The sequence below is a fragment of the Salvelinus namaycush genome, chromosome 27 (genome assembly GCF_016432855.1).
Source record: "Salvelinus namaycush isolate Seneca chromosome 27, SaNama_1.0, whole genome shotgun sequence".
NCBI classification, from domain to species: domain Eukaryota; kingdom Metazoa; phylum Chordata; class Actinopteri; order Salmoniformes; family Salmonidae; genus Salvelinus; species Salvelinus namaycush.
The window spans coordinates 16,833,365-16,845,815 of record NC_052333.1 but is presented as its reverse complement, the minus strand read 5'-3'; the positions used below and the strand labels follow the sequence as shown (position 1 = coordinate 16,845,815).

The following is a 12,451-nucleotide window of genomic DNA, read 5'->3' as shown; positions in this document are numbered from 1 at the left end:
TGTGGGTTTTAGCGCTGTGTGTGTGTGTGTGCGTCCGTCCGTCCGTCCGACCTGGAACGTGTCAATATGGGTCTCCAACCAGCTGGAGTCATGTGATCTCAAGAGAGAGAGAGAAAGGAGAACACACACTTCTAGCCTATACATCAAAATAGAGAGCGTTAACAATATACGAGGTCTATTACTCTCAATAGTCAGCTTCAGTTTTTATACAAACTACAGTTATTTCTGACTGCTTTGACAGGGTGGATGAGTTAGAGGGAGGGGAGACAGAGTTAGAGAGGGAGGGAGGGACGGAAGAGGAAAAGAGGGAGAGTGAGATGTAGAGAAATGGATGAGAAGAAGAGGGCGAGACAAAGGGAGTGATGGAGCTGAGGGAGGGAGAGAGAGAGGGAGGGAGGGGATTGGGTGGTAGGGTGAAAGGAGAGGGAGAGGACAGGAGAACTGGGCTCGGCTTCTCTGTCCAATCAAGTAAAATATATGACATCATCCTACTGCAATGCCAAACCTGCTTCTCTCTCACGTGTGCGTGCTCACAGCCAACCAATCTCTTCCCTCCTCTCTTTTCCAGTGGCAGTTCAGATACTGGAAACAAGTGTGATGACCAACTGTAACAATGCAAATAAATGGGCTAATGGCTGATCTCTCTATTCTCCCTCTTCCTCCCCTTCTCTCCCTCCCCTCTGCAGAGCGCTGTTTGGAGGACCATGAGTTGGTGGTTCAGGTTCAAGCCTCTATGACCAGCGACAGTAAATTCCTCTTCAGGAAGAACTATGCCAAGTATGAATTCTTCAGGAACCCCCTGGTGAGTCCTCTGTCCACACGTGCACACACTCCGTCGCACACACTGCCTGAGGTGATTCAGTAAGAGGGAGTGACCTCACCTCAGTGCTTTGGTAATGACTACAGTAAAACTACCATGTCGATCACACAAAAGGTAGGGGTGGGGTGGGGGGGTGTATGAGCGCTCGCCAAGGAATTACATCAGGGGGTGAGATCATACTGCATCTACTCTGGATCGCTCTCCTCTCTCCATGTCTCTCTCTCCCCTATCCTTTCTCCCTCTCTCTCCTCTTTCCATCTCTTTCTCTCTCCCCTATCCTCTCTCTCTCTCCTTCTATCGTCTCTCAACTACTCTCACTCCTTCCTTCCTTTCTCTCTCTTCTCTCTTCTCCCCTCTCTCTCTCATTCTCTCACACACCCTCTTAATAGTGGTTCCATCACTAATGTGATACTGAAGTCCCTGAAGTATTTTGCTCTCTGTTCTCTCATTCTTCTGTATTCTCTCCTTTCATTCTCTCTCTTTTCTCATTTGGTCTCTCTCTCTCTTAATCTCTCTATCTCTCTCCAGAACTTCTTTCCGGAGCAGATGGTGGCATGGTGTCAGGTATCTAACGGCTCCATCCCCCAGTCACAGCTCTTACAGGTGGAGTACTGTTACACCACATGCACTAGTGCACGCACACACATCAAATCAAAGTTTATTTGTCACACGCGCCGAATACAACAGGTGTAGACCTTACAGTGAAATGCTTATTTTACAGGCCCTAACCAAAAGTGCGATGTTTAAGTAAAAAATAGGTATTAGGTGAAACAGTAAAAAGACAGTGAAAAATAACAGTAGCGAGGCTATATACAGTAGAGAGGCTATATACAGTAATGAGGCTACATACAGGCACCAGTTAGTCGGGCCAATTGAGGTAGTATGAACATGTAGGTATGGTTAAAGTGACTATGCATATATGATAAACAGAGAGTAGCAGTAGCGTAAAAGAGGGGTTGGTGGGTGGTGGGACACAATGCAGATAGTACAGGTAGCCAATGTGCGGGGGCACCGGTTAGTCGGGCTAGTTGAGGTAGTATGTACATGAATGTATAGTTAAAGTGACTATGCATATATGATAAACAGAGAGTAACAGCAGCATAAAATATGGGTTGGGGGTGTCGGGACAATGCAAATAGTCTGGGTAGCCATTTGATTACTTGTTCAGGAGTCTTATGGCTTGGGGGTTGCCATGCGGTAGTAGAGAGAACAGTCTATGACTGGGGTGGAGTAGAGGAGGAGACTGAGCACGCACCCCTGAGGGACTCCAGTGTTGAGGATCAGCGTGGCAGATGTGTTGCTACCTACCCTCACCACCTGGGGGCGGCCTGTCAGGAAGTCCAGGATCCAGTTGCAGAGGGGGGTGTTTAGTCCCATGATCCTTAGCTTAGTGATGAGCTTTGAGGGCACTATGGTGTTGAACGCTGAGCTGTAGTCAATGAATAGCATTCTCACATACGTAGGTGTTCCTTTTGTCTGGGTGGGAAAGGGCAGTATGGAGTGCAATAGAGATTACATCATCTGTGGATCTGTATGGGTGGTATGCAAATTGGAGTGGCTCTAGGATTTCTGGGATAATGGTGTTAATGTGAGCTATTACCAGCCTTTCAAAGCACTTCATGGCTACGGACGTGAGTGCTACGGGTCTGTAGTCATTTAGGTAGGTTGCCTTAGTGTTCTTGGGCACAGGGACTATGGTGGTCTGCTTGAAACATTTTGGTATTACAGACTTAATCAGGGACATGTCAGTGATGTCAGTGAAGAGACCTGCCAGTTGTTCAGCACATGCCCGGAGCACATGTCCTGGTAATCCGTCTGGCCCCGCGGCCTTGTGAATGTTGACCTGTGCATGTACACATATGCACACCTCTATCCCCACCTCCACATCCACAAGCACACGCACACATTCCAGAGAGTCCTTACTCACTCCCGTGTGTGTTTTGGTACAGAACTTCCTGAACTCCAGCAGCTGTCCGGAGGTGCAGGGGTTCCTCTATCTGAAGGAGTCTGGCAGGAAGTCCTGGAAGAGACTCTCCATGTTCCTCAGACGCTCTGGACTCTACTACTCCACTAAAGGATCCTCCAAGGTAGGAAGAAGATCAGGAATGTGTCCAAAATGACTTCTCATTCCCTGTGTAGTGCCCTAGTGCCCAATTATCTGTATAGTCCACTACACTAAAGAAACTACTCCAAGGAAGGACTGTTCAAACCTCCTCCCTCCCTCCATCCTCTCTCTAGGAGCCCAGACACCTCCAGTTGTTGTCAGACCTGGATGACAGTAGTGTGTTCACAGTGACCACAGGGAGGAAGCTGCACAACGCCCCCACTGACTACCAGTTCTGTATCAAGGTGAGGGACACACTCACACACACTGGCCCCAGGTAGCAGACAGACAGTCCTGTAATGTGTGTACCTCTGCGGGGGTTATCCCTGGAGGTAACCAGGTTATACTGGCTCAGCCTAGTGGGATAGGCTGGGACAGGGCCTGCTAGGACACACTGAGCCTGACAAACAATCAATTGTTATTTGTCACATGCTTCATAAACAACCTGTGTCAACTAACAGGGAAATGCTTACTTACCAACAATGAAGAGAGAAAGAAAATAGAGACAATTAAGTAATAATAAATACACAATGAGTAACGATATCTTGGCCTTTAGAAACTATTCATTCCCCTTGACTTATTACACAGTTTGTGTTACAGCCAAAATTCTAAACGGATTAAATATATATATATTTTTAGACACAGTACCCCATAATGACAAAGGGAAAATGTATTCTTATTTTTTTTTGTGCAAATGTATGGATAATGAAATACAGATATTTCTCATTTACATAAGTATTCACACCACTGAGTCAATACTTTGTAGAAGCACCTTTGGCAGCGATAACAGCAGTGAGTCTTTCTGGGTAAATCTCTTTCCACACCTGGATTGTGCAACATTTGCACATAATTGTTTTCAAAATTCTTCAATCTCTGTCATTGGTGGTTGATCATTGCTAGACAACCATTTTCAAGTAGATTTAAGTCAAAACTGTAACTTGGCCACTCAGGAATGTTAACTGTCTTCTTGGTAAGCAACTCCAGTGTAGATTTGTGTTTTAGGTTATTGTCCTGCTGGAAGGTGAATCCATCTCCCAGTGTCTGGTGTAAAGCAGACTGAACCAGGTTTTTATCTAGGATTTTGCCTGTACTTAGCGCTGTTCCATTTATTTTTTATCCTGAAAAACTCCCCAGTCCTTAATGATTACAAGCATACCCATAACATGATGCGGCCAACACTATGCTCGAAAATATGGAGAATCGTACACCGTGTGTGTTGTATTGGATTTGCCCCAAACATAATACTTTGTATTCAGGACAAAAAAGTGAATTGCTTTGCCAAAATGTTTTTGCATTATTACTTAGTGCCTTGTTGCAAACAGGATACATGTTTTGGAGTATGTTATTCGGTCCAGTCTTCCTTCTTTTCACTCCGTCAATTAGGTTAGTATTGTGGATTAACTACAATGTTGTTGATCCATCCTCAGTTTTCTCCTGTCACAGCCATTAAGCTCTGTAACTTTTAAAGTCTTTATTGGCCTCATGGTGAAATCCCTGACCGGTTTCCTTTCTCTCTGACAACTGAGTTAGGAAGGATGCTTGTATCTTAGGCTGTCATTGTAAATAAGAATCTGTTCTTAACTGACTTGACTAGTTAAAAAGGTTAAATAAAAATAAATAAATAAATCATATTTGTAGTGACTGGGTGTATTGATATACCATCTAACGTGTAATTAATAACTTCACCATGTTCAAAGGAGTATTCAGTGTCTTCCGAGTGGTGCAGCGGACTAAGGCACTGCATTGCAGTGCTAGAGGCGTCACTAAAGACCCTGGTTCATTCCCCGGCTGTGTCACAACCGGCTGTGATCGAGAGTCCCATAGGGCGGCGCACAATTGGCCCAGCGTCGTCCGGGTTAGGGGAGGGTTTGGCCGGGGGGGGTAGGCTGTCATTGTAAGTAAGAATTTGTTCTTAACTGACTTACCTAGTTAAACATATATATATATTTTTTTACAAATAGGTGCTCTTCTTTGCGAGGCATTGTTAAACCTCCCTGGTCTTTGTGGTTGAATCTGTGTTTGAAATTCACTGCTAGACTGAGGGACCTTACAGATAATTGCTTGTGTGGGGTACAGAGATGAGGTAGTCATTCAAAAATGCCCACCAGAATGAGTCCATGCAACTTATTTATGGGACTTGTTAAGCAAATTTGTACTCCTTAACTTATTTAGGCTTGCCATTACAAAGGGGTTTAATACTTTACCTGTTCATTTGTAATTCATTTGTAAAAATGTCAAAAAACATAATTCCACTTTGACATTATGTTATTGTGTTTAGGTGTCCACATAGTGTATGTACATATAACTAGGAATAAAGTGACAGATAATAAACAGTAGCAGCAGCGTATGTGATGAGTCAAAGTTAGTGCAAAAAGGGTCAATGCAGATAGTCTGGGTAGCTATTTGGTTAACTATTTAACTCACTATTTACCAGTCTTATGGCTTGGGGGTAGAAGCTGTTCAGGTTCCTGTTGATTCCAGACTTCCAGACTTGATTCCAGATCAGTACCGCTTGCTGTGCAGTAGCAGAGAGAACAGTCTATGGCTTGGGTGGCTGGAGTCTTTGGCGATTTTTAGGTCCTTCATCTGACACCGACTGGTATAGAGGTCCTGGATGGCAGGGAGCTTGGCCCCAATGATGTACTACGCTGTATGCACTACCCTCTGTAGCACCTTTCGATCGGATGCCAAGCAGTTGCCATAACCGGGCAGTGATCTTAGTTGGAGAGAATATTCAAGAGCTTCAAGCAATATCTAGTTTTAGATTTGGTGAATACTGACTGATGGGTTGTCTAACTGAACATCTGATTGTTTGACTGACAGCCCAGTAAGGTTCAATGATTGGCTGATTGTTTGATTGACAGCCCAGTAAGGTGAGGAGTGAGTGTAAGGAGCTGAGGATGCTGTGCGCCGAAGATGAACAGAGCAGAACCTGCTGGATGACTGCCTTCAGACTGTTAAAGGTACACACACACACACTCACAGAATCTTCTGTATAACTGATGTTTCATTTATATGTATTACTTGAAAATGTATTTTGTTGTGCGCTACATATATGTTCTGTTTTGACAGTATGGGATATTACTGTATCAGAACTACAAGAGTCCCCAGCAGCGGAAGTCTCCTGTCTCACACTTCTCTACTCCTGTGGTAAGACTCCTATTCACATGTTTCTATTCCCGACTCTATTTAAGCAAACTAGGATCTATTGGAGAGCGGTAGCGTGGCTCAGACAAGTTCTCTGTCTCTGTAGAGGAGTGTGTCTGAGAACTCTCTGGTGGCCATGGACTTCTCTGGCAGGACGGGACGCGTCATAGAGAACCCTCTGGAAGCACAGAGCGCCGCGGTGGAGGAGGGACAGACGTGGAGGGTGAGGAGGAGAGGAAGTGGATGGGATGGAAGATTGGGAAACTCAGACTAAGAAGAAGGTGTACTTCTGTCATTCTGAATCTAAAATTGTTTTGTTTGTTTATCTTTCCTGCCGTCAGAAACGGGGTCACCGTATGAATGCTCTGGGCAGCCCCAGCCTCCTCCACCCATCTTCTCTCAGCTCAGGTACCCTACACTTTACATTACTTTGCTCTTATACCTGGATAGTAGTACTGTAATAATTACACAGTAACAACATTTAACAGTAACTTCATAAATACTTAGTAATGCTAGATGGCGCCGGAGGAGATGGCTGCCGTTTTACGGACTCCTAACCAATTGTGCTATTGTTATTTGTGACTTATTTTGTACATAACGTTTATGCCACTGTCTCTTATGACCAAAAATAGCTTCTGTATATCAGGACAGCGATTACTCACCTCGTACTGGACAAAGATTTTTTCTTCAACGAGTTGGACGCAAAGAATTTCATTCTTTCATTCGCATGTGAAAGAGACGGAGATATCTGGGATATCGGACGCTTATAAGAAATCCCGCTATGCCCTCCGATTAACCATCAAACAGGCAAAGCATCAATACAGGACTAAGATTGAATCATACTACACCGTCTCCAACACTCGTCGGATGTGGCAGGGCTTGCAAACTATTACAGACTACAAAGGAAAGCACAGCCACGAGCTGCCCAGTGACACGAGCCTACCAGATGAGCTAAATAACTTCTATGCTCGCAAGCAACACTGAAGCATGCATCAGCCGTTCCGGACGACTGTGTGATCACGCTCTCCGTAGCCGATGTGAGTAAGACCTTTAAACAGGTCAACATTCACAAGACCGCAGGGCCAGACGGATTACCAGGATGTGTACTCCGAGCATGCACTGACCAACTGGCAAGTGTCTTCACTGACATTTTCAACCTCTCCCTGACAGCATATTTCAAGCAGACCACCATAGTTCCTGTGCCCAAGAACACTAAGGTAACCTGCCTAAATGACTGCTGACCCGAAGCTCTCACATCTGTAGCCATGAAGTGCTTTGAAAGGTTGATCATGGGTCACATGAACACCATTATCCCAGATACCCTAGACCCACTCCAATTTGCATACCGCCCCAACAGATCCACAGATGATGCAATCTCTATTGCACTCCACCCTGCGACTAAACACCTCCCTCTGCAACTGGATGCTGGACTTGCTGATGGGCCACTCCCAGGTGGTAAGGGTAGGTAACAACACATCTGCCACGCTGATCCACAACACGGGGGCCCCTCAGGGGTGCGTGCTCAGTCCCCTCCTTTACTCTTTGTTCACCCATGACTGCATGTCCAGACACGACTCCAACACCATCATTAAGTTTGCCGACGACACAACAGTGGTAGGCCTGATCACTGACAACGATGAGACAGCCCATAAGGAGGAATAAGGCCTGTTTTTCTTTTGAAGCCAGAAGGAGGCTAGTATCAGCTACATTTATGCCTTTACTAGACTATGGGGATATTTTATATATGAATGCTTCCGCTCAGTGTTTGAGATCAATTGACGCTCTTTACCATGGCACTTTGAGATTTATTTTAAACTGCAAAACCCTTACGCACCACTGCACTTTGTATACCAGGGTTGGCTGGCCTTCTCTAGTCACTCGTAGGCTCAGTCACTGGTATACTTTTATTTACAAAGCCATTTTGGGTTTACTACCTTTTTATTTGGGCATTTTTATTGTTCAGAAATGTGGTGGGTACTCTCTTCGTTTGCTAGACTTTATCCTGCTGACTGTTCCAAATGTCCGAACTGAATTTGGTAAAAGGTCTTTTATGTACTCTGCGCCATCGTCTTGGAACACCTTACAAAATAATTTTAAACTGGAAGAACTTGTCCCGATTGGTGTTTTTAAATCACTGATGAAGGATTTTGAGGCTGATTCCCTGACCTGTCAATGTTTTTAATTGGCTGTTTTTGATTTTGTTATACTCTTGTAAATTCAATGGTTTTTACTAGATTACTTGTAGTTTTTCATGTTGTCTGTCTGTAATTTTTGTAATGACTTGGTGCTGCCTATCTTGGCCTGGACGCTCTTGAAAAAGAGATTTTAAATCTCAATGAGCCCTTCCTGGTTAAATAAAGGTTACATTTAAAAAATTAAAAAATTAAAATAAAAAAAAGAAGAAAAGTGGAGCAGGTTGAGAGCTTCAAGTTCCTTGGTGTCCACATCACCAACAGACTATCATGGTCCAAACACACCAAGACAGTCATGAAGATGGCACGACAAATTCCCCTTCAGGAGACTGAAAAGATTTGGCATGGGTCCTCAGATCCTAAAAAGGTTCTACAGCTGCACCACCGAGAGCATCCTGACTGGTTGCATCACTGCCTGGTATGGCGACTGCTCGGCCTCTGACCGCAAGGCACTACAGAGGGTAGTGTGTACAGCCAAGTACATCACTGGGGCCAAGCTTCCTGCCATCCAGGACCTCTATACCAGGCGGTGTCAGATGAAGGCCCTAAAAATTGTCAAAGATTCCAGCCATCCTAGTCATAGACTCTTCTCTCTGCTACCGCACAGCATGCAGTACCGGAGCGCCAAGTCTAGGTCCAAAAGGCTTCTTAACAGCTTCTACCCCGAAGTCATAAGACTCCTGAACAGCTAATCAAATGGCTAGCAAGACTATTTGCATTGTCCCTCCCCTCTTTTACGCTGCTTCTACTCTCTGTTTAGTCAATTTAACTCTACCTACATGTACATATTACCTCAATTACCTCTACTAACCTGTACCCCAGCACATTGACTCGGTACCGGTACCCCCTGTATATAGCCTCGCTACTGTTATTTTACTACTGCTCTTTAATTGTGTTATTTTTATTTTATTTTTTAACTTCTCTGCGCTACGGATCCCTTTTACGGGATCATTTTCCTAAACAACCACTGAATTGCAGGGCGCAAAATATTACTAAAAATATTTATAATCATGCAATCACAAGTGAAATATACCAAAACACAGCTTAGCTTGTTGTTAATCCACCTATTGTGTCAGATTTTGAAAATATGCTTTACAGAGAAAGAAATCCAAGCTTTTGTGAGTGTATCAATCAATGCTAGAACAGCTAGCCCCAAATTAGCATGGTCACGAAAGTCAGAAAAGCAATAAAATGAATCGCTTACCTTTGATAATCTTCGGATGTTTGCACTCACGAGACTCCCAGTTACACAACAAATGTTATTTTTGTTCGATAAATATTATTTTTATAACAAAAAAACGCCATTTCGGTTGCGCGTTATGTTCAGAAAACCAAAGCCTCGTTCCGTTCGGCGAAAATTCCAAAAAGTATCCGTAATGGTCGTAGAAACATGTCAAATGTTTTTTGGAATCAATCCTCAGGTTGTTTTTAACAAACATAATCGATAATATTTCAACCGGACCGTAACCTACTCAATAAGAGAGAAAAAGAAAATGGAGCGCTACCCTCTCGCGCGCAGGAACTGATCTGAGGACACCTGACTACTTTTGAAAAATCTCGCTAATTTTTCAAAATAAAAGCCTGAAACTATGTCTAAAGCCTGGTCACAGCCTGAGGAAGCCATTGGAAAAGGAATCTGGTTGATACCCCTTTAAATGGAAGAAAGACGGGCCAGGAAACACAGATTTCTTTTTTTATCACTTCCGGGTTAGATTTTCTCAGGTTTTCGCCTGCAGAATCAGTTTTGTTATACTCACAGACAATATTTTGACAGTTTTGGAAACTTTGGAGAGTTTTCTATCCTAATCTGTAAATTATATGCATATTCTACGATCTGGACCTGAGAAATAGTCCGTTTACCTTGGGAACGTTATTTTAAAAAAAAAATCTGACCCCTAGCGTCAAGAGGTTAACCTCTGTAAGGTTACCTGTTTTGTTCGGCGCATGTGACAAATAACATTTGATTTAATGGAGTGTATTGTTACACAAGTGGAATATGAAGCAGTTCCTACATCTGTGGTTACATCCCAAATGGCACCCTATTTCCTTCATTGTGCACTACTTATGGGCCCTGGTCATAAGTAGAACACTATATACGGAAAGGGTGCCATTTTTGATGCAGACTGCTTGTATCTCTGCATGTGTAAAGCTGTATAGTGCACGTCTTGAAAGCCGAAAATAGCTTTGACACCTGAAACCTGATGTTGTCTTTCAGTGATCCACAGAACACAGCTATGGTTCCATGGTCGCATCATTAGAGAAGAGTCGCACAAGATGATCATGCAACAAGGACAAGTAGACGGGTAAGACTTAGAAGCTGTATTATCCTTCTTAGGCCACCCTCCCATCCATCCATCCTAGTACCCACAGACTATCCCTATGTATAGATGTACAGCATAAGTGAAAATGTTTTATGTGTGCGTGTGTCAGGTTGTTCCTGCTGAGAGACAGTCAAAGTAACCCCAAGGCGTTTGTCCTGACCTTGTGCCACCACCAGAAGATCAGACACTTCCAGATCCTACCGGTCAGTTCTTTATACTCATCTACCTCTATTCGGTTCCACTTCCTTCTTGTTCATCCAATTTGGCTCCATCTCAGTTTGCTCTCACATCCTGCCTCCATCTCAACCGTATTGTATATTGTCTCCTCTCTCTCTCACAGTGTGAAGAGGAAGGTCAGATGTTGTTCAGTTTGGATGATGGCTCCACCAAGTTCACAGACCTGATCCACCTGGTGGAGTTCTACCAGCTCAACAGAGGGGTGCTGCCCTGCAAGCTCAAACACCCCTGTACCGCCGTGGCCTTGTGACCCTTCACCCCTGACCTCTGACCCGTGTACCATACGCCTGCCCTCTGGTCTCACTACACTACCCTCTGTCTGCAGTTCAATTCTCTACCCTTTGTTCACTAGGTCGTCAAGTGTGCACTTATTCACTCATTCCTTGTGGATTTAAAAGGAAAGGAGTGTTGGAAGCTGATGGTACATGCTTAGTTACACCAATGCTTTTAAAATGCATGAGGGGTAGTGAACAATTGCACACTTTGGGGGGAGGGGTGGGGAATTGGAAAGTGGCCACAGATAGATAAATCGACAGACAAACAGACATGTGGTGTACTATAGTGATCTGTGGAAATCTGTGGATCCAACCAAGCCCCTGTTTCCTCCTCCTTTACCCACCTCAGACAGACGATAGACATGGGGCTTGTTTTCCCGCACTTCTTTATTGATCATCAGGGATCGAATCGATCACAACGATTGACCATATGTAAAAATCAACCTGTGCAGTCCAGTCTTTATAAGCTGATCACCTGATGCTTCATGCTGCCTACTGGCTGACGTTGCCTTGGGGGCATCCTGAAGCGTGACGTTGCCTGGGGGGCATCCTGAAGCGTGACGTTGCCTTGGGGGCATCCTGAAGCGTGACGTTGCCTGGGGGGGCATCCTGAAGCGTGACGTTGCCTGGGGGGCATCCTGAAACGTGACGTTGCCTGGGGGCATCATGCCCTTCCTCTGCTTTCCTTATTGGACCAACCATCTCACTCTATCTACGATACTTTATACACGGCCACTAGGAAGAGAAAAAGCTAACAACAAAAAGAACACAGAACAAAGACAAACTGTGTTGGCCGTTTGTTTGAAATGGCAGATGATTGTTTGAGATGTGGACTTCCCTGTCAGAGCTGATGACGTTGCGATGATGTGGTAATACTGTTGTAGAACTATTTGCACTTCTGAACAGACAGCCTACAGTTCTCTTGTAAACTGAATGAAGCTGAATGCTCCTTCTCAACCTGCTCTTCCTCCTCTCTTTCTGCTCCTCATGTCCTACTCTTCCTCCTCTTTCTTGTCCTGCTCTTCCTCCTCTTTCTTCTCCTCTTGTCCTGCTCTTCCTCCTCTCTTTCTTCTCCTCTTGTCCTGCTCTTCCTCCTCTCTTTCTTCTCCTCTTGTCCTGCTCTTCCTCCTCTCTTTCTGCTCCTCTTGTCCTGCTCTTCCTTCTCTTTCTTGTCCTGCTCTGCCTCCTCTTTCTTCTCATCTTGTCCTGCTCTTCCTCCTCTCTTTCTTCTCCTCTTGTCCTGCTCTTCCTCCTCTTTCTTCTCCTCTTGTCCCGCTCTTCCTCTTCACTTTCTTTTCCTCTTGTCCTGCTCTTCCTCCTCTCTTTCTTCTCCTCTTGTCCTGCTCTTCCTCCTC

General features: G+C 44.6%; 1 protein-coding gene across 4 annotated transcripts in view; it reads left to right on the top strand.

Moving 5' to 3' along the window:
• LOC120022070 (growth factor receptor-bound protein 10-like) overlaps window positions 1-12,143 on the top strand; it is a 49,295-nt gene extending 37,152 nt beyond the window's left edge. For all 4 annotated transcript variants that reach the window (XM_038965878.1, XM_038965877.1, XM_038965879.1 and 1 more), the window contains 11 exons: window positions 687-802; window positions 1,349-1,423; window positions 2,770-2,907; window positions 3,059-3,169; window positions 5,789-5,887; window positions 5,997-6,074; window positions 6,178-6,294; window positions 6,413-6,479; window positions 10,479-10,566; window positions 10,694-10,787; window positions 10,925-12,143. In XM_038965878.1, the coding sequence (XP_038821806.1) occupies window positions 687-802; window positions 1,349-1,423; window positions 2,770-2,907; window positions 3,059-3,169; window positions 5,789-5,887; window positions 5,997-6,074; window positions 6,178-6,294; window positions 6,413-6,479; window positions 10,479-10,566; window positions 10,694-10,787; window positions 10,925-11,071 (1,130 nt within the window). In that variant the 3' untranslated portion in view covers window positions 11,072-12,143. The remainder of the gene's footprint in view (window positions 1-686; window positions 803-1,348; window positions 1,424-2,769; window positions 2,908-3,058; window positions 3,170-5,788; window positions 5,888-5,996; window positions 6,075-6,177; window positions 6,295-6,412; window positions 6,480-10,478; window positions 10,567-10,693; window positions 10,788-10,924) is intronic.
• Window positions 12,144-12,451: the final 308 nt, after the last annotated feature.